Genomic DNA, 24,967 nt, shown 5'->3' on the forward strand with positions numbered 1-24,967 from the left:
CTAAACAAAAAGGAGGGAAATTCAATTTTACTTAACATTTCATTTCGTTCTTCTATGCATTATTCATAACTCTATTAACACTACTGCCGAAATGTAAACTTACATCTTGAAATATACATTAATACCTGGCAGAAACATTAATAGCGTTATAAATAATGAGATACAATGTAATACTAAAGTAGAGTAATAATATTAAAATTAAAAAACATATATTATGCTGCGAGTAAGAATTAAATTTGTCAGATTACATTTTTACCCAACTCTGAATGTTGGTTACCCGCCATCCCTGCTTTTTACTTGTGTTATAACCTTAAAACAAATGCTGGATCTTTATATTTTCAAACAGAATTTTCGATGCACCATTGTACTTTGTGTACTCATGAAACAATATAATCATAAAACGCCACCCTTTCACATACGTTTTGTCTTTGAATATTCGTGAAGTATTCGAAAAGCCATTGAACGATATAAGTGATCTATAATCTATGATAGGGATATGTGCAGACGAGATATCTGGTCACATTATTTTAATGAATTATTTATTTCAGAGTATGTATTCCTTTTACCTCAGATATTTTAAATACTATAGAGCTTTACTTTAACGCTTATTTAAGGCTCGCTTTTAGAACACTATACTCGACAATTCCATAACATTCGACTTCTCGTTATGCTGATCGATAGTGGGAAAAATGGCGCCTGTCACGGAGAATCTAACCGATGTACAGAAGAAGATATTTGAGAAAATCATAAAAAATGAGGTGTCGGAACTTAAAACGCTGTTGGCAGCAAACAAAGTTAAAATGGATTTCGTGGATGAAAATGGTATGAGCCCGCTTCAACACGCTTGTTACAAAGGAAACAAAGAAATAGTACAGATGCTTCTTGATCAGGTAGGTTAACTCTTTAATAATGTAACTAAATTATTAAAACGTATTTGAAAAATATTTTGCTCTTTTAATAACTGTGGTACTTCCATTGTCAATAAAAAATTGGCAAAAATATACCTTTCGCATATATTTTTCATTTTCCGTATTCGTGCATTTAACACAAGGTTAGAGAACATTGGACAAACAATAATTTATTAATCCGGCAAATTGTATTCACCTACAAAATATTTTAAATTAGTATATTAAAGGAAGGAATAATCATCAAATATATGGCTATATATCTTTTTTTTGCAATTTAAATGAAAATTTCTTTAATAAAACATGGAAATAATTTTTCTCAAAAACGTTTGTAATAATTTTTGATTTTAAAGATGCATTATATCGCATAATGTATTTAAAAAATTTGGAACAGTTAATTGCATTACTTTAGAATGTCTAATTCTTGCAGGGAGCAGATGTGAACGCGTGTCAACATGAAAATGCATATACGGCTCTCCATCTTGCAGCTTTAAGCGGAAATGCTGAACTTTGCTATCTTCTGATGTCTTACGGGGCACGATTAACAGCAACAAATAGCGTAGGACGAACACCGGCTCAGATGGCTGCTTTTGTTGGCAATCACAATTGTGTAGCGACTATCAATAATTTCATTCCAAAGGCTGACATAGATTACTATGTCAAACCGCAAGGGTTGCAGACAGAATCTATGCTACCGCCGCATTTAGCAGATTCTTTCCATAAATTTATAATGCAAGTAAACGTGCATCCTGTGCGCGTAGTTATGAATTTACAAAGATGCCCTGGTCTTTTGGAAAATGCTACTAAGGTAAAACAAATAATTTCATGCGCGACGATAAAAGTTTCTAAACAACGTCGTTCTTTCTCTTCCTACTTTTAGGTGCACAATGTGCTGGAATGTATGCGTCACAAGGAAATGACGAGGGGCGCGGAGACAAACGAAGTGATGGCGTTCAAGTATCATTATCTGAGTTGCGTTGTGGCGGAAGTAATAAAATTTCAAAAAAGGCAAGAGGCAATGAAGGCGGAGAAAAGTGAAAAAGCAAACGAGGAGGGAGAAGAAAAGAAATCGGACACCATTGAGGTCCTAATAAGGAAATTTTTAAAATGTAGTAAAAGCGACGGTACTCCCGAATACCAAGAAGTATTCCTAAGGGAATGCGTAAGAGAATTCCCGTATAGGGAAAGCCCAATTTTTCGTCAAATGGTAGCGACCCTTGCAGCCAGCGATCCACCGTCCGCTGTATCGGTAGTGTCGGCTGCAATTAATGGACAGAGAGCGTTCTCAGACAACGCGCAAGTTTGCGTCACGTGCAGAGAAGACAAAGCGAACAAAAAATGCAGCAAATGTAAAACTGTGCAATACTGCGACAGAGAATGCCAGAGACTGCATTGGTTCATGCACAAAAAGGCGTGCACCAGATTAGGTCAAATCTCGATGCCGAGCACAAAAATAAGCGACGCGGACAAAGAACAAATAAGCAGTACTGTAAGCTCCAAGCTACAAAATTTAACTGTTAATTAAGAATGAGAAATGCGAAATTCAATTCCAAACAATCAGTTTCGGTGTGCTGTACGTATGAGTTTAATTGTTAATTATTTTAATTACGTTAGGAGACTAAGAAGAAATATGTTCTGCTATACTTTCAGGAAGCGTCTCGGAGTTTTTTAGTTTTTAATTATACAGAGAGTAACGGACTTTTTATGTATCGCTATATATTTTTACCTTCCTTTTGTCTGAAAAAAATTCATCACCATTTATGTATTATACATATTTTCGTTATACACAAATACTCGGTTAAAAATGTGATTTCCTCAGGATTGTACTCTTGCGGTTGCCATCGCCATAAAAATAAAATACACTTGTGAATATGTTTTTATCATTTTGAATTTTTAATTATTTTTAGAGTCTTAAAACCCTTACTTAAAATCATGATAAAAAATAGATATATCATTATATTCTAGCGTATAAAAAATATTTGGACGAATCAAAAATTTAGAATAAAGTATATTAATCTTTAACAAGTGGAAGAAGAGCTAATATTTATTTTATTTATTCATCGCGTATTCTTATCTAAATTATATGCGGAAGAATCGGAATGTCTACTGAACTCTATGCAATGTACAGTGCCTTTGACAACAAAGAAATCACCTAACTCTATTTCCGAAATTACTTCTGTTTCATTTAACAAGAGAATACGATAGTTTTTTTTTACTTACTCGTAATTAGTTATCATTAAATCAGTCCCGATGTCGTAGAACAACGTCGCCAGTTTTCCTGCGTGTTTCATCGATGGCGAAAACAATACCTAATAAAGTTCCAAATAAAATCAAAGATTTATCAAACATTGTTATGCGTATATTCATATAAATCTTACGAAACTAGCCTTCGATTTGCAATCGATTTTTGCAATGATTTACAATGATTTAATAGAATTAGCGCGTTTAGAAATTGATCAATCGTGAAAATATTAGAATGCAATGTCTTCTAATTTAGAAATATTAGTAGAAGTAATTCTTTCTTTTTCAAATTCAAATGCAGAAACCTAAAGGATATTTTCAATAGTCGCGGATATAAAAAATAAAAAACATCTATCTAACGATACCATTTACAAAATAATTTGCGAACTGCTTCTTTAAATAATATAGTTGAATTTTGTTTTTTTTTTATTATGTGTAAATTATAGAAATATATTTATATTATTTATTCTATTTTATTTGCTTGTAAAATATGTACTATTTCTATTTATTATTTTTAAAATGTATGTAATTTTTATTTGTAACTGTGCAAAAATATTTATTTTTGTTCTATAATTACTGGTAAGATTTTTGTCACTATTGCAACAAATATTGATACTACCGCCATTTCTACCAAATAAAATTGTTGTTTCAAGGTACGTGAAACTAACGTTTTTATCGTTATTTCTATATCCTTTCCTTCTTACCCACTTCTTACTACGAATATTTTGTATAAATAATGCAACATTTCATGTTGTTTTATAAATAAAAAATTACGTATATTTACCTCGTCCTAGATTACTGCAATATGTCTGCAATATTGCATGCTACATGGATATTATTGTTGAACCAACTTCTTTTTCTAAAGATGGTTAAAACTAACAAACCAATATCTACGTTGATTGCGTCGCATTTTAATTTCATGAAAATGTCTAACATTGAATTTATTACGACGGAAAACTTACAATGAAATAATTTAGTTTGCGTTCGGATTTCGTTCCTAATTCAACACTATCGATACTTGAATCATCGTAGCTAGGTTCACAAATGTACAATTAGAATCTAGGGGTTTTTTAGTATTGTTACTCTATCGCGTGAATCCGGGGTTAGTACACATAGCGCCGCGACGGGAATTTATTAGAACTAGATTAATCACTAGGTGCCAACCTAGTTACTGACATTGAGTTTGAGTTGGTATCTATGTACTTAACACACTTGCATAGAATGACAACAATGTTATTCTGTGTCTTTAATTGTGTAGACTTGATTTTTTTTTAAATACCTTGTAATTACATTCGAAGGGCAACAATCATGGTAAAATGGCCTTAACGTATACCAATTACCCAAATAATACGGCTGAATTTAATTTTATAACAGAAAAGCTTCTCATATTAACCCAAATAAAAAGCAATGACACAAAGTTAATCAACAATTACCTCTGCGAGCTTAATAAACTCGATTTTCGATATGTTACTATTTTAAATAATGATGTAAGTTAATTTAAAATAACTTTGAGCTATAATAACTTATTCAAGGCTTTCGATTTGTTTATTTCATTGAAATGTTTCAGGAACTGCAATTACTAATTAAGCAACTATGCATGATCATTGTACCTTTGCAAACAGTTCTGATTCAGAATACTTGCAAACTATTAGTTAGTTTGATCCAAAATAATGTAAGGCTTCAAGGAGAAACACTGAAGTGTTCTCAACAATGGATTTTAGAAGTTTTAGAATCAGCTGCTCTAATTGCGCACAATGACATTCTTTGTGCCTTGAAAGCTATTTTAATCAACGAGCATTTTGATGATATTAATAATGTAAATATCATATTACATTATGTTAATTTAAAATATTGTAAATACATTTCATTTAAAATAGCATGTCTTTACAGTATTTACAGTTATTACTTGGAAAGGAAAGATTGCTGAAGAAATATTTAACTCCATCCGATTCAAAATGGTCTGAAGTACAGTATCAAGCGGTTGGTTGTTTAGAAGGAATTTTGATAAACAAACATAGCGATACTCCTATAGCACAAGAATTTATATGTATTATAAAAGATATTGTATTAGATATTGTTTCATCCTTTTTATACTTAAACGGCAATAAACTTTATTGCTCTAAAGTAAGTAATAAATTTGCAATATACATTAAATTTAGAGAGTATCATGCATAGAATTAAATTTTTAGATTTTAAGTTCGTGCTTGCATATCTTGCACATTATAACTGCCAATAAGTTATTACCGCATTCCACCGATTCTATGGGCGAAATTTTGGGAGTGGTACAAGCATTTTCATTTTATGGTATTAAGAAATATCCACACGCAAAGCCACAACTTCTGCGACCAGCAGCGATGAATCTTCCGGAAACGATTCACGTTATTCCTAGATGTAAAAATTTGAAAAACCATAAAGCGAAATCGAAAAAACTAGTCAAGAAACCTGTCGGAGATGTAAAAAATAATATTGTAACCGAATGCAAAGGTGTTGGTACGCATTCCAGCGATTCTGATACCTCGGACACTGAAAGCAATAATTCTGATTATCTGGATTCCAAAGTAAGATTGGAAGCAGTATGTTTGCTGCAAGCGATCGTTGAAAATTCACAGAGTCGTGAGATATTTGGATTCTGGCCGCAAATTGTAGCCACTGGATCACGAAGCGACGCACGAGTATTAACTAGAAGTATTTTAAAGGAGCCTGTATCGAAAGTGAAACAAACTATGCTGAGCACATTAACAGAATTACTTGTAGATGCTAAGTCTTTTTTAATACACGCAGAAGACGCCCACCATACGTCTTTTATTACCTTTTTTGGCACTGTGTGTCTGATGATAAAAGAATTACATTTCACGGTGTCCTTAGTTTTAAATAGTGACAAAAATGTAGCAGTTTTAACTCATGCTTTAAAATGTGCTGCCGCTCTGATTCAGGGTACGCCGTATTCGCGTTTGAAAACAGGACTTGCTACAAAATTAATGAAAAATTGCGGCCCGTATATATTTCACAAAGGTATTTGCGTTATTGATATATGCTTGTACAAAAATCAACCGGTACATTTATTATATTTTTTTTATAGATCCGACAGTTCGAGTTGCAGCGTTATCAGCTTTTGAGGCTGTTGCTTCCCACGATCCAGTGACGCCTGAAATATTTGACATACTTGCAAAACAATCGACTCTGAACATAGAATCGGAGCATCCATATTTAAATACTTCGCACAGCGACAATACCGAAGAAGAAGTAGACGTCGAAGACCTCGAAAGTAATATAATTGATGAATATGAAAATAAATTATTGAAAGACACGAACATCTGTTTCTTGATTCACGTCTGTTTGGAGAATATAGCAAATAAGGTATAATTGTATTTAAATATTGCAAGACGAAACGTAAATCGTTTTTTATAACGGATCGTGAATTGTTTGATCGCAGACAATGAACACACCTGTCCGCCTTCAATCTCTAAAACTAATCGGTAGAATGGCATTCGCTACCGGAAGTCTCGTGTTTTCGCACGTAGAGCTAGTTACAACAACTTTAACAGCTGTTATACAGGATTCTGAAACACAAGTGATATTACATGCTTGCCGTACTCTAGAAATTATGGCTGGTTGCCTGATAAACACCGACTCCGAAAACGACAATGCCTCCGTGTTTTGGAACATTATATTTGAACCCATAACGCTGCTTCTTCAACATCCACAAACAATATTAAGAGAAGCTGCGTGCGATTGTTTAGGTAGCATTAGTCCCGTTGTATTAAATCAACTATCGGTAAGTATTTGCGTAGAAATTTTAATAATACGAATTACGACTTTTTCGTCTAAATATTCGGTATCGATAAGTCTACAGGTTTTGTTCTATAAATTTACTCTTTTATGGAATATTGTATTAGACAAAAAAGTTGTAATTCACACCCGAAGCTGAAACGGAATCCTGAAAAACTTAGGGTTTATTTCAGGACCTGATTTCAGTTTCGGGATCTGCACACCTTTAATATCAATATATACATTTTATAAAAGTGTTTTAGAGACAAAAAACAGTTCTAATTATCACGGTACTGTTTGGCGCAGTACACGATGAAGAAAGTGCGGTAAGAGCCGCTGGATTACGAGCGTTAGGGATGTTGGTAACTTTACCACCACTGAAAGAGGAGACTGGATTTTTAATGGATTTAGCTGATATAGTTTGTTTGACTGCTGACGATAGAAATCTTGGTGTTCGTGTCAAAGGAACCTGGGCATTGGCTAATTTATGCGATTGCCTTTCCAAAGACAAGTTAGTTATATAAAAGTGTTTATAATTTGTATCCTATTCTTAATATCTTTACGATTAATATATTCCTCGTTTTCATAACAATTCTTAGGATATTTGTACAACTTTCGTTACAGAAATAACGAAGAAATGGAACCACTTCCTCTCGAGGTTTTGTTACCAAAGCTTTATCAGGTCAGCATCAAAGCAACTAAGGATAGCGATAAAGTAAAATGCAATATAGTTCGAGCACTTGGAAGTATTTTGCACTTATGCCCGACCAAGCATATATTAGGTGATACATTATCGGGATTGAAGGCTCTTATAAATTGCGCCACTTTAGGGAACGATATGAAAGTAAATGAAAATTTAATCTATATGTTGATCAACGATGTAAACTATTTAGTGTTTTGATACGATCAATTTTGTTTTATTGGATATTAAAGGTGCGCTGGAATGCCTGTCGGGCCATAGGATTAGTTTTAAGTAACAATCCAGATGATATATTACCGTCTTCTTGGCGGGTACGTAATTAAAGAGATGAACACTGTATATTATTTCCTTTTCGTGTTACGTATAATACAGATTTTCTATTTTAATAGGATCAAGTGTTCCCTGTATTATGTAATTTAATATGCGATAGCCCGAACTTCAAAGTTCGTACTAACGCAGCGTGGGCATTGTACGCTTGTAATTCTTACGGTAAATATACCGCAACTTTGTGGAAAAGCATTATTTTAGCATTTGAGAACTCTCAGTACGTGCCAAGCTACATCGAGTATCCCCATCGTGATGCTCTTGTTCAACAAGTAATTAAAATTATTACAGTTCGTACAGTTATGATCACGAATATTAACTATTGCTACGATTTCTTTAGCTGTGCCTCACGCTCAGTCATCTGGCTGCTTGTACAGAGGTGTCCGATTTACAAAATCTTTGGATAGAGGTTGGAGATCACGTAGATGACATTTCCAATTACATGAAGCAATTCCAGGTATAATGATTTATTGTATTAGGTGTACAACTTAGCTTCCGCCGTTTTTCGATAGCTGGGCTTTAGCGGTAAGCGGTGGTCGAAATAAATAGATGACAAATATCATTCGATAAACTTGGGAGACCGTTATTAGTGAAAGAACGTGTTGCGAGTGGTTTCAACGCTTCAAGAAGCAAAGTTGTATACCTAATATTACCATCACTAGCAGTTTAAAAAATTGGAAAATTAACTACTATGACTCTGCTTTAGGAAATTATCGTGCCCGAAAAAATTGGAGATTTAATAAAAGCGAAATCTCAGTTACAAAAATATGTGAAAAGTGCTCCTTTATTGGAAGAACGAAAGATTGCCCAAACATTGGCAAGCATTTTTGAACGAACAAAATGACACGGTAGTTTCGATCTTACTATCCCAATATTATGATACACAAAACTGTTAAAGATTGCATATTAATTATATATAAATATGAATAAAATGTAAAATTACTTACTAATATATACACTACTAATTATTACATGTTTAGATCATTTAATAAGCACTTAAATTTCTAATTTATGTCAAATATTTGTACATATAAACCTATTTAAAGAAAATTTAACAATTCCTTTGATCATGTTTGTAAAAAATACGTATTTTGATCATTCCGGTAGCAAGAATCATGATTGGATATAAATACAAAAGTTATAGTCACAGCAGCTTTCAACAATTGTGCTTATACATTCTGTATTGTTATTTCAACTTGCATCTTTATGGTCAATATGACTCGATTTTTCACTTTCCGTATTAGATACTTCGCTATCATGAACAATTTCCAAGTCATTTTTCATGTTACACTCGTTTTGCAAACGTGATTCATCATTTTGATTTATATTGTTCTCATCTATACTTTCATTTACAGATGACGATAGACATTGTACATTTTTGTTATTTTCAACTGCACTGTCTTCAGTTTCATCGTTAGACATAACTTTGTATTCGTTATCATTTTTGTCATCCGACTCTGATTCGCTCGAACTTTGTTTTTCCGAATTGCTGTCTTCGTTTTTGTTACTTTTACCTACATTTACTAATTTCGATCTTTTTCTTTGTTTCCATTTCTGCTTCTTTTTTAATCTTTTTGCTCGTTTTTTTGCTGTTATTTCTTCGGCTGTTTTTTTGTTCTCTTCTAGCTTTTTATGATACTCCTCATCTAAAAGTTCCTAATGAAAACCCCATAAATATAAAACACTTATGATGTAATTATTTTACAGTATTCTTACAGTATTCCTGTTGTTATTAACATAATGTGGTAGTAGCATTATGTGTCAAAGTGTCGATTAGAGGTAAACACATTCCATTATACGAACGTTTCATTATTACACAGAACAATGTTAAGGTACGATTTCAATTTCATTGACTAAAACATTGACCTTCTTATACAATGAACTGAAACTCTGAGTTAACATTACCTTACGCCCCTTTTCTTGAATAAACTTCTGTCTTGCATATTCTTTACGCCGTAGATGTCTGTACACATGAAACTCTCCGCTGCCTGCACCTGCACTACTGCCCATCACATTTCGAACAAATTCTGGCACTGTTGGTGTATTCTTACTTTTAGGTCGTTCCGGCAATATAACAGGCTTTTCCTATTACAACGAGAATCGAATATTATATCGTGTTCTTACAAAAACTAACCGTAAAATTATTGCATAAGTTTATTAAATTCTAGCCAAAAATGTACAAACGAAAGAACATTTTAAACATATACGTACAGGATTTTTCATTAACTTTTGAAGCTTTAATCGCTGTAAATCGATTGCACTTTTTGCAACGACAGGCCTCTCTTCCTCTTTCTCTTTATTCTCCGGCATTTTAATTACTAATTGTTATTGCAACAGTTTTACGTACTTATAACATTGTTACACTAAGAGGTTAGGCATAAACAAACGTGAAAACACACGATCAGTGTTAATGAAATCCGACCTCGCATTGTTAAGTTAAAAAATTCGAAAAAAAAATGTACCGTCTTCCGATATTAATAACTATTTAATTACGGACGGAATGGTTGTAAAAAATATCCGTGAATGTTGTCAAGAGTAAACGTTGATACAGTTATAAGAATCGATACATAATGGAATTCATTCTAGAGTTCCATCTAGCGAACTTAAGATGAAGCATTCTATTTGTTCTTCTCTGATCCACTAGGTAGCGCAACGTATGGTTATTACCATAAATGGTAACATAAATGGTAAAATAGTTGCGAAGAATTAATTATTAAAATACTATTTTAAAAACGCGTACATCCTATATTAATTATTCTCTAAGGCAGTTTTAATTAATATAACTCGTTATATCAATCAAGACATATATATATATATGTGTGTGTATATGTCAAGTTTTTCAACGTATAGAATTTTGTTCACCGTATCAATTTTATTTTTGCTTTATATATTAAATCTGTAATAGTTTTCTATTTTATATAATTACTTTTCTATTCTATCTACGTACATACATGTTTAACAGTCCAAACCACATACGTATATTACATTTCGCCCATGGTGTTTATTCAAATGAATGTTAATTACAATGTTTTTAGAAAATCCGATACAGATAAAACGGCTAATGAAAAAAATACGTACGAAAACGGTGAAAATTACTAAATAATTTTGGCATTGATTTTCGTGTGTTCGTGTATACTATACATAAATGTATTATGTGTAGTATTGGTAGGTCGACAAAATATTCGTTTCAGAAGGAACCGACGATAGTTGTATAACAATCATTTCCCTGATAAAATTGGCGGACAAAATGAAACGGGCCCTTTAGTGAAATTTTCGTTAGTGACAGTAACAATGACATGTTACTAATAATTTCAAAGCGATCCTGTTGGTAGCGGTAATAGTAGCAGAAGGCTTTCAATATTGACGCACATTGACGCTTATCGAGAATCTCGTAATCGTCGAAGACTGAAAAAACTCTGCTGTCAAATTCAAAGTGATTTTCGGTAGAAATATCACGCTGCGTTCATTTCAGAAACAATGTCAGATACGATAATAGATGAAAGGTAATTTCTACAAACTCTTACTGTCACTGTGTTTCATAGACATTCGATTATCTAAATATTTACGAGAATTTTTCGCAGAGTAACTGATGAAATTGAAGCATTACGGGCGATACTACTCGACGACGAGTTGAATATTAAGGAAAATGACAGGTAAGTCGATAAATTTAACGCTTGTGACCGAATCACCGAGCTAGTTTAATGAAAAATTTAATCTAATTGTCATTTGAGAATGTTGAATCCTCACTAGCCTTAGTAATAGTGTTGCATAAAATATTTTATTGTAATATTTACAAATGTATTCTTATATATTTCTAAAAATATCTTATATTTATAAATGTATATTTAGTAATCTTTTTTTTTTATAATGATGATACTTGTAGTGTTATGAAATTCCTTTTTTTAATAATCTTTTAAGCATCTGATAACTAGATTCTTAGCATTTATATTAATTGATATTTAACTGTAATAGAGGAACGTTATATTTGGTTGAATAGTATAAGAAATATTAGTAATTTGTAATTTCCTTCTTTGTATACGTAATCAAAATTATTGTTTTTCAGGGGTGAGCCAGAATGTATTGAAACTGTGTTATTTCCCTCGACCGGTGAAGATTCTCAATCTCAATATGTTTGTGTAACACTAATTGTTCAATTACCTATGGGATATCCTGATATATCACCTATTATTAATCTTAGAAATCCTAGAGGATTGGATGAGGAAACAGTGAGATTGATGCATTCGGATGCGGAAGCAAAATGTAAAGATTTCGTAGGCCAACCGGTTATGTTTGAACTCATCGAGGTATGTACGGATATAGAAACAATTTTTTGCAGATTATTAAACATTTGATCCATTATTATATCAGTTAATAAGAGAACATCTTACAAGAAGTAATCTTCCTACGGATCAGTGTGCCATATGTCTCTATGGTTTTCGAGAAGGGGATGAATTTACAAAGACGGAATGTTATCATTACTTTCATTCGCACTGTTTAGCAGCTCACGTCGCAGCTACAGAACGATATTATAGAGAAGAACAAGAAAAATTGCCGCAATGGCAACAAGACTCTACCAATAAGTTTCAGGTATAATTATCGTAGTACACTATCCATTAAATTTGTATTACCATAATGTTAACAAACATTTAACGTTGATACGCTTTCTTTTCAGGCCATATGTCCCGTATGTCGAGAATCGATTAATTGTGATGTAGATAATTTATGGTCTGCGCCTCCTCCGATCGACGTAGAAGCTGCAACAGATTTTTCAGTTACCGCGGAATTGAGAGAATTACAAAAACAAATGGCAGCATTGTTCTTAAAGCAACAACAAAGGGGCGGTATAATCGATTTAGAAGCAGAAGGTGTAAAAATGTTGGTAAGAACAGAAGATGAATCGGGTGCTACTACAGAAGGACTCAATCCACCAGGAACTAGTTTGAATGCGTATTCGAATCAAACCGTGCAACCAGTTAACCAAATGGTATGTTTGTATATTTTTTTATGATATTACGATCATGAAATAATAAACATCACGAACTTTTATACATTTTTTATCGAAGAATAAATTTTTAAAGATTTAAAATACTTTAGTAACAAAGTATTTTTCTTTAGCAATTGCCACAGACAAAGCAGCCATCGCACCAAGCACAAAATCATACTCATTATCAATCACGTCAATTACATAATACTTATCATGGACATAATAATCACGGACATCGCAATAGAGGCCGTGGACGTGCTCATTACCGTCGCCAGCTTGACAGAGTTAGGCAGACGGAATCTACTCCCAGATGACAATGGGCTCAAGATAAACTGTTTACTGTCTGGTCTATAATTTCACTAAGTGTACACAACATGATTAACATGAGTAGCATAATTATGAATGTATTATATAATAACTGTTCAATTTCAAATCACGTTCACGTGATAAAGTTATAGGTATTATCGTTCAGCAACATTCCCGTTGTAACGGTGTATAAAATGAGGCGTGTTAAAACTTCCCAGATCTATCTGTGTAGACTGAAGCCATGGTGCTCTTTCAAACGATCTGCAATCGTACAAAGTTCATTAATTTCTTTTAATATAGATATGTATACAGAGCTATACTTACTGTAGTGAATTATAAACGAAAAAGAATGAAAAAGAAAGTGCGCAATCAAATATTACACTAAACATATTTTATACCGGTGGTTTAGAATTTAATGGTATAAGAACATCAAAAGGAAATAATAATTCGTATCGTTTATATTACGTAGTTTTTACGATCATTTTTAACTGTGCTTTTCAATTTGTAATACTCATCTTCGCGCTATCACAGATATCAATTGTCAACGATATTATAAAATCGTGGCATGTAACAGAGCAGACATGGATCAGTGTTTAAACAGATACTAACTTATTCCTTTTAAAGGAATCGAAAATTGAACGCGTACATTCACTGGCAATGTAAATCTTTACATGTAATGCTATTATATCTCAAGTTTAACATACGAAATATACCTTTCAAGAGTTGGGAATCTTGGTTTAATGCATGACTCAACCACTACTTCTAAAAAAAAACCGTTCAAAACGTAATTGAAGAGCCATAATATATTGTTTTCCTAATGCGATGCGTTATTTTGTATACATACATATACAAAGTGATCCGTTATTGATTATATAATCAGGAAGTGGGTGATCATTCATAAAAGAATAAGTCGAAATTGCACAAGCTTCATTTGCAAAAATTTGCTGTGTATGTACTTTCTACTTATTTTTTCACGAATAACTACCTAGTTTCCGGTTTCAAACACCATCATAAACGAACCACTCTGTATAATATCTGCTTTCCGAAACCTTCTATATGTTATCGAATTTTTCCATTTTTCTGTATAGTTGGAACTTGTTTTTTCTTCGTTTTGTAGTCACATATTTGGCAAAATAACGAGTTTTATTTTAAGTATTTCTTTGTTGTATACAAATGAAGGTAATATCGATAGTTCAATGTTAAAAAAATACAAAAATCAATTTATTCCAGTGTGAATCGTTTTCATAAATGCAGCTTTGTTACGTTATAATTTACGTATTATTGAGATTATTGTGATCAGTAAAAACTGAGATAGAAAAATCGATTAATTTTTGCTCTTTAAAACGAAGAAGAAATAAATAGTCAATAATGATTATGTGATTTTATATATATTTTGCAAATAATGGATTTAAATTAAGGATATTATTTTATTCTTTATATAGATTAATATTAAATGCCTTTATTTAAAAAATACAGGATTTTATTAGTTTGTGCAATTTATTTATAACTTCTGATAAAATAAGACTATACTAATCAAATTTAATGAAAACTATTATTAAATTTATAATTATAGTAAACCGATGTAAATATTTATTACATATTTATTTATTTTTTATGTACTTGAAAGTAAATTATTCATTTTTATTAACGGATTTTTCTTTGCTTCATCACACAAATATTTGGTGTAATTGTAAAATTTGATTTTACATAAGCAAATATATTATTTTTTTAAATCTTAAATACGTACATATGTATAAAGGGTGGGCCATTTAAAAATGAGAATATTTAACTAATCTAAAAGTAAAAAAACAATGTTCAAAGTAGTAGACATAGGAATAAGAAAACAATATTTTCCAATTATTTATTTTCACAATTTCAAGATCATGTGTATTATTTTTAAGAATAGTTTAAAGGAATAATTGTTCTATTTTCAACTTGTTATTTTAATTTTTATTCAACTGAATATATCCACTCATTTAATATTATATTCGTCTGTGATATTTTTAAACAAAAAAAAAAAAAAAAACTCGGTTAAACTTTTACTATACTTATTTTGTAAATATGTATATACGTAAATAATTCGTATGCCGAAAGTTAAATGCTGAAAGCTCATTGCAGATTTACAAACATAGAAACTTTTCCATATCGATATTAATAACAAAAGTGTTTTAAATTATGCTAATGTTTTGTACAATGCAGGATAGTCTGCAATAGTCGAACAAAGTTTTCCATGGATAAAATTGTAATGTAATTCAAGATGGTATTATTTATAATAGTAGCCTCTACCGTGTCCTTGAGATTATTAATGCGAAATATGTAATAAACAAATTAATATAACAACTTACTAATTTAAATAATATATCTTTCTCTCACAGTTTGAAAAATTCTTGATTTTATAATCAAGTCATTCAAAAGAATGAGATATTTATATTTACTCTAAATTTTTGTTACTAATTATAGTTTGTAATTTGTAATGTATTGTGTTACTTTTACTTTATAATTCTTATATTGCTATGATTTTTCACCATCAGAATATTCCTTTTAGCTTTAAAATGCAATTATTTGCCTCAATTGAAATAAGTTTTATAATTTTTAGCGTCTATTGTTTACTATGTAAAATTTATTTGAGTTAAAATAAAATGTTGCTCTTGTTTTATAAAATTGGAACAAGTTGAAAACACGTTTATTATCCATTCTTGAAATTACAAGATATTGTAACCCTTGACTTTTACTTATAGCTCCATTTCAAATGGAAGATATACAAAGAGAGTGTAGAAAATGTTAAAAAAAAAATTGAAAACCGGAAAAACATTATAATCCGTTAATTTATTGAACAGTCATGTACGAGGCAATAATAACGATATTTAATAAATAGGTACAACTTTAATTTTGTTTAAATAATTTAGTTTTCTTGAACATTTGTTCGTGTACAAGTAATAATATTGTGCAACAATTAACAAAATAATACATTACTTTTGTAAGCTGCTCATTTACAATGCGCCATTAATTCTAACTTTAATAAAAACATTCGTTCTTTTGGATTTATTCTTTTCACATTTGTAACAATAATAACATGTAAATCATCACGTTTACAACCTCATCAACCCATAACGACTCTTTTATTTATTACTGAATTAATAAATAATTAAAGTAATGGAACTGACTCAAGTTTATACGTATATTAAATATATATGCAACAAACCCATTATATTTACTTTGTCCATTCACCATTTTTTTATGTATTTAATATTATATTATCCTCTAGTATACAATCTGAAATAATACTACGTATCTTTGAAAATAACTATTACTCGATAAGGGAATTTAAGCCTTGGAGGTCGTTGCGCGCCGGAGTATCAGGCACAGCCCGATTTATGATCGCAAAAAGATAATACTATACAATGCAATGTTCCCTCAGTTTATTAAGTTTTAACTGTAGATGATCGATTTCTATTTGCATTGGTTTACAAAAGTCTTTACTTCTCAACAAAACACTAGTAGCTGTGTTCAATAATACTGGATTAATGGAAGTGGGCGACGGAATGTCTATAGAAATGGAAGTATTGAAACTATTATCACCGTAACCCTCGTCAATACTTTCATTCGAAGTCTTTGCCAGTGCCTTCAATTGAATTTTTAAATCCTGTAGAAAAAATTAGCTTTAGTATTATCTAACGTTTAACGTCAATAAATGTATGAAATAGTTGCGAACATTACTTTGTTTCTCATTAAAACCTGCTTTAGACACTCGCGTAAAGAAACATCTGTCTTATTTTTCTGGAAAAAAATTATACAATAATTATTCATTATATTTGTAGTTCTTAGATTTAAACGAAAGTATAAAATAATGTTCTGTACCATATCATCTAAATCTCCCTTCGCTTGTATGCTACACAATTTATTTTCTAAACTTTTAACTTTACATTTTTCTAGTTGAAGTTTTTTAATAAGCGCGCTATTAGCTTCATGAGATAACGTTTTTGAACGCTTATTTTCGCTTATTGTATCTTCCATCGAGTTCAATTTCTTTTCGATTTCTACGTTTTTTGATTTTAGGAGCTTGTACTGCGCGATCATTTTTGTTAATTGCGATCGTAACTGAAACGTTGCATCTTCTATCTGACTTTGTTCCTGTTTGGAAGAAAACAGAGAAGTCTGCAACGTTTCATTTTCAGATTTCAATTTCTGAATATCAAGTTGCGTCTTGCGTAGCGTGTCGGTAGTTTGATTTTTCTCAATTTCACATTTCTGCATATTTTCTTCCATAGTTGTGATCAACATGGATTGTTTAGTTAAAGCATTTTCCATCAACATTTTAGAAAGTTCATTACCCAACAGACGCTTCTCTAATGTTTTTAGTTCTGCCTTAGTATCGCGTAGTTCATCCTCCGTTACCTCTAACTTTGTAGACACGTCCAAGGGATTATTATATGGTGGAACATTATCCGCTGTTTCTATAATACTATTCGATTGCTTCTGTGCCCTCAGTCTCTGTATTTCGCACTCCAAATCATGTTTTTCCTTCTGATGTTTTTGGAAAAGTTCATTATAATCCATGTTCAACTGCTTGTATTTAGCATTTATATTTACTACAGTTTGCTGCCTTTGCTGTAATATTCCTTGATAAGTATCGATCTCTACTTGTAAGGTCTTTTTGCTTGCTTGCAAGCCATGCACTTGAGACTGATACCATTTCGCAGATGCTTTCGCTGCTTCCAAATGATTATTTGTATCTGCTAGTGTATTCTGTAACTTTTGTTTCTCCTGAAGTACTATTTGCATTTCTACGTACAACTCGGTAATCTTTCCTTTAAGACCTTCATTTGCTGCAATTCTGGCGTTAAGTTCGATACGTAAATTTTCCAAATCAACTCTGAGTCGTTCGTTTTCTAAATCTAATAACGCAACACGTTTTGACAATTCTATGTTGGATACGTCGGGTGTTGATAAATGCCAAATTTGAAACTCATCGTTTAATTGCAGGGAATCTGTCGATGCAAAAGAATCTATTTCTCTTTTGAATGAATCGGACAGGTTGTCCATTGTTCCAAATTATACAAAACTGTTATGTATACTTAGCATAAACCTTCCATAAAATTTTCTTTCATTACGTGCTGCATATTATCAACAAATTGCACGACTACCGTAAAAAATTACAATTATACAATATTAGAAAGTATTAGTAAATTCTTGTCATCGGTTTTATTATTTACAAATCGTATTCGCTGTGCGTACTGCATCTTCTGAAGTATTTAAATATCCTTAACGTGGTTGCACTAATAAATATTAAGTACAAATATAATAAACATATACCGGACACATGCGAAATATATGACTTTAGTACTTGTCATCGCTTATCTGTCACTTGTCGTCTCTTATTTTTTACGGAATACGAGTGTGTATGCATGTTAAAGGCACATTCAATTGCAAATTTTTCATACGTTGAGTAGCAATAAGTATAGATCTTAGAATTCATACGAGTTTCGAAAGAAAGTATAAATACCATGGGGTAATGCCATAGGACCGAATATCACAAATATGCAACCACAGAATAACACTAATTACTTCTTGTCATAATAAAAATCACTAACACGTCGCAAAAAAATAAATTACTGAAAAGTAACCTACCGACAAAGACAGAATAATAACCAGAGGGGACACTTCACTGTATTCGGAGAACGAGAAATCCGTATGCGCATGCGCACGAATTGGTCAATAGGATTCGCCCAGGGATGGTGTCAAATTTAACACCGAATCCTTAATGCGCGTGTCTAGCGACGTTGGTGCGTTTTCACATTAAAGATCATTTTCAAACAAACGTTTCGCGGGCTTTGTTCCGTGGGTTGTAGGTTGTAGCGATTAGTACAGAACTTTCAAGTACAGTTATAAATCAACAGATAATAGCGATGAATGTAGTTACATTTCTCTAGGTAACATCTGTAATAATTTTAACGTTAAATATCTACACAATTATTCTCTCTTCTTGTAAGAGCCAAGTTGTGTCGCTCGGTTAACTGATGCGCGGAAATTTTGAAATGAAGATCTGTTTTCGGAAGAAGAAGTTCGAGAATTTCATTGCTCTCGAACTCAAGGTCTCAGCTTACCAAATTGCAAGGCACGATGCCCAAAATTGAAGTCAATTTCAAACTAGAGACCTTCACTGGAGATCTTCAAACCAAAAGCTCGGAGTAAAAATGATTTTAGTGACTGTTACATTTGGAGATGTTTGTTCTCGTTCTAACGGAGATCTCTTCTACCGGACCACTTCTTATTCAAATGTTTTATCACGTGGGCTACAAGGTATGCACTTTGCGTGCGATAACGTAACATTATATTATTCCATAACATGGCGCCACTGTCACATTAGATGCAACTCCAACAGAGACGATGATCTCGGTAGCGCGCATGGTCGTTTGCCGTCTTTGGATTAAGGGTGGGTCTGTTCCTTCTGCGGGAGGGGTCGTATAAACGAATACAAATACAATAAATAAAAACGTACAGTAATATTTACACAGAACTTATCCACGTATCGTTAAATACCGTGAAGAACAACGTCGTGGATAGAAGTGGCGAAATTCAACTTTTGTGTGTCGGTGTTTATTGACAGCGGAACGGTGAACAAAGCCTATCGGTGGATGGAGTTCTCTACGGTTCATGCTGTCTTTCCCTAATTCCCAGTTCCCCCCTTCGTTCGACACGATTCCCCATAAAGATTCAATCCCCTATACATACACTCTAGTCGCTCCCGTTCATGGCTGCGGCCTGGGGTGGGGGAAAACAAGCTGTATAACGACGTAAAATTTCGAAGCTTGTATGCAGGAATATGTCAAGTTTAAAAATCGGTAAGTCAGTGTTTACTTCTTTTTTTTGAACGATAAAGTAGTGAGTTATCATACTTAACGAATAGTAAGATAAGCGGCTGAATTGACTCGCGCTAGTCGTTGCCCCCTTGCATTCAACACGCTTCTACTTTGCTTTCGTAGTATGGTAGATAGTAAGGCAATGAACGTACCCTATATACGTGCTTCAAAAATTGCTAATTCTCGTTCGAGATTTGCGCCAAAAGGACCGGGAGATACTTATTTAATTTTTACGTACACGCTGTATTTTTGTATTGTAAATATTTCAGGATGTGCGATATCCTCGCGTGTTTTATCGAATCCTTCTGTATGACATTTACCGAATTTAGTAGAGTACAAATTGAAGTTAATATAATATTATGTGTGTAAAACATTCTCTGTTTTCTTTTTTTCTACGTAAGCTTACCAGGTATTTTTCTTAATTAAATAAATTATTGAATGGTATTTTACGTTTGTTTGTTTATAATAATTTTACTTATTGCAGTTGTTGATCAAATATAATGCAAGATGCTTAATATTTAGCTCGTGTAATAATGTATTAAAGCCACATATTTTATTATTTGTAATTTCTTGAATACTTTTGTTACCAATATGACAAAGAAGGGATATACTTTCCAAGTTTTTAATTTTAATATGTATTTCGTTGGTTAAAATACATCCAATGTTTTATAATTATTTTTATATATTTTATATACTTTGTCTTTACATGATAAATCTTATTCAGATTCAATAAAATTAATAGTTCCCCAAAGTTCATTAACGTTTTTGAATGCAATATTTCATTGGTAGATTTATCGATATCTTGTCTCTGCTGAAAAGTTTTTTTTACTTTGATATTTTATTAACAAATAATTTTTATCAACTTTCTTTGATCCAAACATTGACATTTCTATATATTTTTTAAATGTTTTATAATTAAGATTCCAGAAATAATACAGTGATAGTTTTAAGTAATATTTTTAAAAAGTATATAGATACGTTTTTTTTTTTTTTTTAATAAACTTTGTTACTTGTAACTTAGTTATAACAAGAAATATTAAAAGAAATCTAGTTTAGTAACTAATCTTAGTTATTATGGTGTTTAAATAAGAAATATACATGAAAATTTGGTTCCAATAATTTTAGTAGCTATAAAACTGGCATACATTAAATGCAAATAGGTATAACGCAATACATAAAATTAACTAGAGATGTAATGTAGCATTTTTAATATTGTGGTACATCTAAGTTTTTAGATTTACAGTATTTATTATGTCAAAAGTTAATGGTTGTTATTTCATTTTCCCTGAAGTGTTGGTAATACACTTGCTTGCCCTACCCTCAAGAACGATGGACTCTGAGCAAAGAAATCAGCAGGTGTATCAACACTAAACAAAAAGCTAAAGAATGAATGCCTGCTGCACTCACGCTGCCAACACAGTACAAGCAGACTTAAGATTTATGCAAGTAGTGTGTGAGTAGCAGCTACTCACGCCACACTCAGACGTATATATCTGTTTTCGCACATGGCAGCCATGAAGCATGGTACGTTTTCTTCTTGTATGCTTTGCTTTGTATGTAAATTTGTTTCAACAGCCATTTTGGTATAGTTTCTCAGGACAGAATAAGTTTGGCGATATATCTTTCTTACAAAGTGTATTTCTAAATATGTAGTTCGTATGAATTTTTTTGGGTATACCATGATAAATTCCGTATCAGAGGACTTAGTAACTAAAGGCAATAAGTATTTACATTAAGCGCATATGTTGTTATATGCAGTATTTTATATGATGTTTAATTTTCATTTCTGTCAACAAATTGCAGTTTGTAGCCAATATTAAACTGTTGTGCACAATGATCTGAAGAAGTTTAAATGTAATATATACAAGATTATCTGCAATATGTATTACAACCAAACGGTAGATCGTTCGACGTACAAAAATAAATAGAAAACATGAAACATGAGAACAAAATAAAAATAAAATAATTATCCGTAAATTTTTAACTGTAAACTATTACTGACACATATTGTGTACAAATACAATGGATATTCTACATTTTTAATTAATTTTTGTACATAGAATCTCTTCTCAGTTGTACTGATTATTGTTGAACATCTTATATAAAATTACCGATTGAACAAATCCACTAAATTTTAAATAGAGAATATACAATTGAATGTTATACTAATAGGATAAATATAAATAAATTGTAAATATAAATATTATGTCCATTAATGTAATTTTACTTTTATACATTACTAATAGTTTCCTGTATTGATATTACCGAAATATACCGTTCATAATAATACTTGATACTAATGTTTATTCATTTTCAAAATGTTAACTAGATCGTGAATCTTTTTATTACACATAGTAGTATTCTGACATTCTGCAAGATAACTGTTATCATCTCTTGCCTGTATTTACAGACATACGATTAAAAACCAACAAGACTTATCAATGAGCACAACAGCTTCACGCCGTCTGTGTACTATAATGCAACAGTTATATAATACAATAGATTTTGTACAAACTATAGTTATAATCTTTTGGGATTTTAATTGTAATTATTTCTTCTTTTTTCTTTTCAAATAGAGTTTTCTTTGTATATGTGTTATATGGTTTTAGTTTTATTTCCATTGTATGTTTAAGTAGTAAATATAGATAACTTCTAGATTTTGATCTTATTATTTCCCTATTATATGGATTTAAATGCTTCTTGCGACAATTATAAATTTAGAAATTGCAACAATTACCCGTAAAATATTCGTTAAAAATTCTATCCTAAAAAGATATCAGAGTGTTGTTAAACTGCTAGTGTCTAGAGTATATAATACTCTGAAGTAAAAATAATTATAATAATTTTCAGGCAAGACAAGTCAAGACGACGTATGTTATGTTGTCGCCAAATATGATTATGGAGCACAGGGTGCTCAGGAGTTAGACCTACGTAAAAATGAACGGTACTTACTCCTCGATGACTCTAAACATTGGTGGAGGGTACAGAGCGCAAGAGGCCAAGCTGGCTATGTGCCAAGTAATTATGTCAAGAAAGAAAAACCATCTCTTTTTGATAGCATCAAGAAAAAAGTCAAAAAGGGCTCTGGCTCGAAAACTCTACCATCTAGTAATTCACCCTCTAGAGCTGTGGAATCTCCTATAATGGCTAGGCGTCTACCTGCTGATCCAAGCGAAGCAATAGGTACAGCGGTTGTCAAATATAATTATCAGGCACAACAAGCGGATGAATTGTCACTTGTCAAAGGAACTAGAATCCTAATATTAGAAAAGAGCAACGATGGCTGGTGGAGAGGTCAAAGTGGCACACAAGCAGGCTGGTTCCCGTCAAATTACACGCAAGAAGAGGGGGACGCGGATGATACTCTTCATACATACGCAATGGCTGAAAATGTTCTTGACATTGTTGTAGCGCTTTATTCATTTTCTTCCAACAATGACCAAGAACTGTCCTTCGAGAAGGGTGATCGTTTAGAAATCCTTGATCGTCCACCAGCCGATCCTGAATGGTATAAAGCAAGGAATAGTCAAGGACAAATAGGTCTTGTACCACGAAATTATCTTCAAGAACTGAGCGAATATTTGACACAACCATATCGTGAACGAGGAATGACGAGTAGCGAGATCAGTACAGGAGATTCTCTCGAGAGAAGGCCAGACCCTGGCGATAGACCGCATCTTGTTGGAAAACCTTGGTATTATGGTAGTATTTCACGCTCGCAATGTGACACGCTGCTGAATCAACATGGTCATGATGGCGATTTTTTAATTAGAGATAGTGAAACAAATGTACGTACATAAAGAAATTATATTAATATGATAAGATAGTGAAATTGAAACCATCAGTTTAAAATATTGTTAATTTTAGGTGGGAGATTATTCGGTATCTTTGAAAGCTCCAGGACGTAATAAGCACTTTAGGGTACACGTGGAAGGTGCATTATACTGCATTGGTCAAAGAAAATTCCATACGCTAGACCAGTTGGTAGACCATTATCAACGAGCGCCTATTTATACTAACAAGCAGGGTGAGAAGTTATACTTGGTACGCCCATTGCCGAAAGGCAACCCCAGTAGCAATGGTTGCTAGGTGAATTCGTGCCATGAGACGGTCCATGCGCTTTGAAATGTATCTATGAGATACGCGACGCCTGCCTAGTAATATCACTATCACACATCTCGTATGTTTATACATAACAATTAACATAATTGGTGAATTCATATATTAGTGTTTCCTGATTGTTTGTCCATTTACACTGATATATAATTTATTACTCTAAGTAATTGCCACAAGCAATTCTTACCATTCATTGGAGCTTCCAAACTATTTAGCAAATAAAGCTAAAAAGCTAAGAGAGACGAGTAAAACGTTTGTACGGCAGCTATATGACATTTGTCTAGTTGACACACAAGGCTTCTCTTTATATCCATATGTAATTGTAAAACACAACCGACCATGTTATTACGATTAATAATATATTTACAACTACACGTAATGTAGACTGCAAGTATAACAATGAAACAACGGTTAATTATCATGCAATTATGACCGATTAAGTGGATCTCTACTCTGAATCTATTGGTATTGAATTTTGACAAAGACTAAGTGTTCATTTGTGATTTTGTATTTATTAGAAATTTTTAAGTAAATAAACTGTATTTAAGTGTGCATCAGATAAAATGTAGTTTTGTTCTTAATCCCTTGTATACAATTTATTATATGCATTTTATAAAAAAAGAGATTTAACTTTAGCGCATTTTTTTTTTTCTTTTTGTCAGTACTTTTTATCGTTTAGAAAGTGTTCCATTCAATAGAGAATCACAAATACCAACAAAATGTAACTCGATCGAATGCGATTAAATTTTACACACAAAGAGTA

At 32.2% G+C, this 24,967-nt stretch overlaps 6 protein-coding genes across 8 annotated transcripts; 4 read left to right on the forward strand and 2 right to left on the reverse strand.

The window, feature by feature from the left end:
- The first annotated feature begins 291 nt into the window (after positions 1 to 291).
- On the forward strand, positions 292 to 2,755 carry LOC122396553 (ankyrin repeat and MYND domain-containing protein 2). Its single transcript, XM_043395079.1, has 4 exons — positions 292 to 890; positions 1,336 to 1,713; positions 1,786 to 2,478; positions 2,556 to 2,755. The coding sequence occupies exons 1-3, from the start codon at positions 690 to 692 to the stop codon at positions 2,428 to 2,430; spliced, it is 1,224 nt and encodes a 407-aa protein (XP_043251014.1). The 5' UTR covers positions 292 to 689; the 3' UTR covers positions 2,431 to 2,478; positions 2,556 to 2,755.
- A 1,639-nt stretch (positions 2,756 to 4,394) lies between these two features.
- Positions 4,395 to 8,966, forward strand: LOC122396074 (HEAT repeat-containing protein 6). Of its 3 annotated transcripts, none has more exons than XM_043394189.1 (12): positions 4,395 to 4,633; positions 4,714 to 4,962; positions 5,037 to 5,270; positions 5,336 to 6,158; positions 6,226 to 6,503; positions 6,580 to 6,921; positions 7,178 to 7,425; positions 7,539 to 7,758; positions 7,848 to 7,925; positions 8,004 to 8,210; positions 8,279 to 8,395; positions 8,645 to 8,965. In XM_043394189.1, exons 1-12 carry the CDS (start codon positions 4,463 to 4,465, stop codon positions 8,780 to 8,782), a joined length of 3,105 nt encoding a protein of 1,034 aa, XP_043250124.1. In that variant the 5' UTR covers positions 4,395 to 4,462; the 3' UTR covers positions 8,783 to 8,965. The 3 variants fall into 3 exon arrangements, with proteins under 3 accessions (XP_043250124.1, XP_043250125.1, XP_043250126.1); XM_043394190.1 differs by having other exon boundaries at positions 7,539 to 7,596; XM_043394191.1 differs by lacking the exon at positions 7,848 to 7,925 and having other exon boundaries at positions 7,539 to 7,596; positions 8,645 to 8,966.
- A 39-nt stretch (positions 8,967 to 9,005) lies between these two features.
- LOC122396075 (PRKR-interacting protein 1 homolog) lies at positions 9,006 to 10,474 on the reverse strand. Its single transcript, XM_043394192.1, has 3 exons — positions 10,150 to 10,474; positions 9,844 to 10,023; positions 9,006 to 9,594 (listed from the first exon to the last, which is right to left on the reverse strand). The coding sequence occupies exons 1-3, from the start codon at positions 10,246 to 10,248 to the stop codon at positions 9,130 to 9,132; spliced, it is 744 nt and encodes a 247-aa protein (XP_043250127.1). The 5' UTR covers positions 10,249 to 10,474; the 3' UTR covers positions 9,006 to 9,129.
- An 816-nt stretch (positions 10,475 to 11,290) lies between these two features.
- On the forward strand, positions 11,291 to 13,898 carry LOC122396257 (E3 ubiquitin-protein ligase RNF25). The gene is made up of 6 exons (XM_043394479.1): positions 11,291 to 11,441; positions 11,520 to 11,591; positions 12,002 to 12,242; positions 12,307 to 12,525; positions 12,611 to 12,922; positions 13,054 to 13,898. Exons 1-6 carry the CDS (start codon positions 11,416 to 11,418, stop codon positions 13,234 to 13,236), a joined length of 1,053 nt encoding a protein of 350 aa, XP_043250414.1. The 5' UTR covers positions 11,291 to 11,415; the 3' UTR covers positions 13,237 to 13,898.
- A 2,326-nt stretch (positions 13,899 to 16,224) lies between these two features.
- LOC122396215 (paramyosin-like) lies at positions 16,225 to 18,815 on the reverse strand. The gene is made up of 3 exons (XM_043394405.1): positions 17,087 to 18,815; positions 16,946 to 17,005; positions 16,225 to 16,871 (listed from the first exon to the last, which is right to left on the reverse strand). Exons 1-3 carry the CDS (start codon positions 18,269 to 18,271, stop codon positions 16,623 to 16,625), a joined length of 1,494 nt encoding a protein of 497 aa, XP_043250340.1. The 5' UTR covers positions 18,272 to 18,815; the 3' UTR covers positions 16,225 to 16,622.
- Positions 18,816 to 19,642: 827 nt separating this feature from the next.
- LOC122396141 (cytoplasmic protein NCK1) lies at positions 19,643 to 24,756 on the forward strand. The gene is made up of 4 exons (XM_043394288.1): positions 19,643 to 20,070; positions 21,380 to 21,612; positions 22,939 to 23,876; positions 23,956 to 24,756. Exons 2-4 carry the CDS (start codon positions 21,594 to 21,596, stop codon positions 24,175 to 24,177), a joined length of 1,179 nt encoding a protein of 392 aa, XP_043250223.1. The 5' UTR covers positions 19,643 to 20,070; positions 21,380 to 21,593; the 3' UTR covers positions 24,178 to 24,756.
- Positions 24,757 to 24,967: the final 211 nt, after the last annotated feature.

The sequence above is a fragment of the Colletes gigas genome, unplaced genomic scaffold, assembly GCF_013123115.1.
Source record: "Colletes gigas isolate AHSC1104 unplaced genomic scaffold, ASM1312311v1 Colletes_gigas_Sc00007, whole genome shotgun sequence".
Classification (NCBI taxonomy): domain Eukaryota; kingdom Metazoa; phylum Arthropoda; class Insecta; order Hymenoptera; family Colletidae; genus Colletes; species Colletes gigas.

Bases quoted from the DNA above. Each gene is read 5' to 3' on its own strand.
- LOC122396553 (XM_043395079.1), top strand. From the start codon at position 690: ATGGCGCCTGTCACGGAGAATCTAACCGATGTACAGAAGAAGATATTT. The intron at 891-1,335 runs GTAGGTTAACTC...TAATTCTTGCAG, and splicing joins TACAGATGCTTCTTGATCAG to GGAGCAGATGTGAACGCGTG. The intron at 1,714-1,785 runs GTAAAACAAATA...TCCTACTTTTAG, and splicing joins TTTTGGAAAATGCTACTAAG to GTGCACAATGTGCTGGAATG.
- LOC122396074 (XM_043394189.1), top strand. From the start codon at position 4,463: ATGGCCTTAACGTATACCAATTACCCAAATAATACGGCTGAATTTAAT. The intron at 6,504-6,579 runs GTATAATTGTAT...GTTTGATCGCAG, and splicing joins TGGAGAATATAGCAAATAAG to ACAATGAACACACCTGTCCG. The intron at 7,426-7,538 runs GTTAGTTATATA...CTTTCGTTACAG, and splicing joins GATTGCCTTTCCAAAGACAA to AAATAACGAAGAAATGGAAC.
- LOC122396075 (XM_043394192.1), bottom strand. From the start codon at position 10,248: ATGCCGGAGAATAAAGAGAAAGAGGAAGAGAGGCCTGTCGTTGCAAAA. The intron at 10,024-10,149 runs GTACGTATATGT...TCGTTGTAATAG, and splicing joins AAAAGTTAATGAAAAATCCT to GAAAAGCCTGTTATATTGCC. The intron at 9,595-9,843 runs GTAATGTTAACT...GGTTTTCATTAG, and splicing joins TTCAAGAAAAGGGGCGTAAG to GAACTTTTAGATGAGGAGTA.
- LOC122396257 (XM_043394479.1), top strand. From the start codon at position 11,416: ATGTCAGATACGATAATAGATGAAAG. The intron at 11,442-11,519 runs GTAATTTCTACA...AATTTTTCGCAG, and splicing joins GATACGATAATAGATGAAAG to AGTAACTGATGAAATTGAAG. The intron at 12,526-12,610 runs GTATAATTATCG...CTTTCTTTTCAG, and splicing joins ACTCTACCAATAAGTTTCAG to GCCATATGTCCCGTATGTCG.
- LOC122396215 (XM_043394405.1), bottom strand. From the start codon at position 18,271: ATGGACAACCTGTCCGATTCATTCAAAAGAGAAATAGATTCTTTTGCA. The intron at 17,006-17,086 runs GTACAGAACATT...ATTTTTTTCCAG, and splicing joins AGGGAGATTTAGATGATATG to AAAAATAAGACAGATGTTTC. The intron at 16,872-16,945 runs GTAATGTTCGCA...TTTTTTCTACAG, and splicing joins AGGTTTTAATGAGAAACAAA to GATTTAAAAATTCAATTGAA.
- LOC122396141 (XM_043394288.1), top strand. The intron at 23,877-23,955 runs GTACGTACATAA...TGTTAATTTTAG, and splicing joins TTAGAGATAGTGAAACAAAT to GTGGGAGATTATTCGGTATC.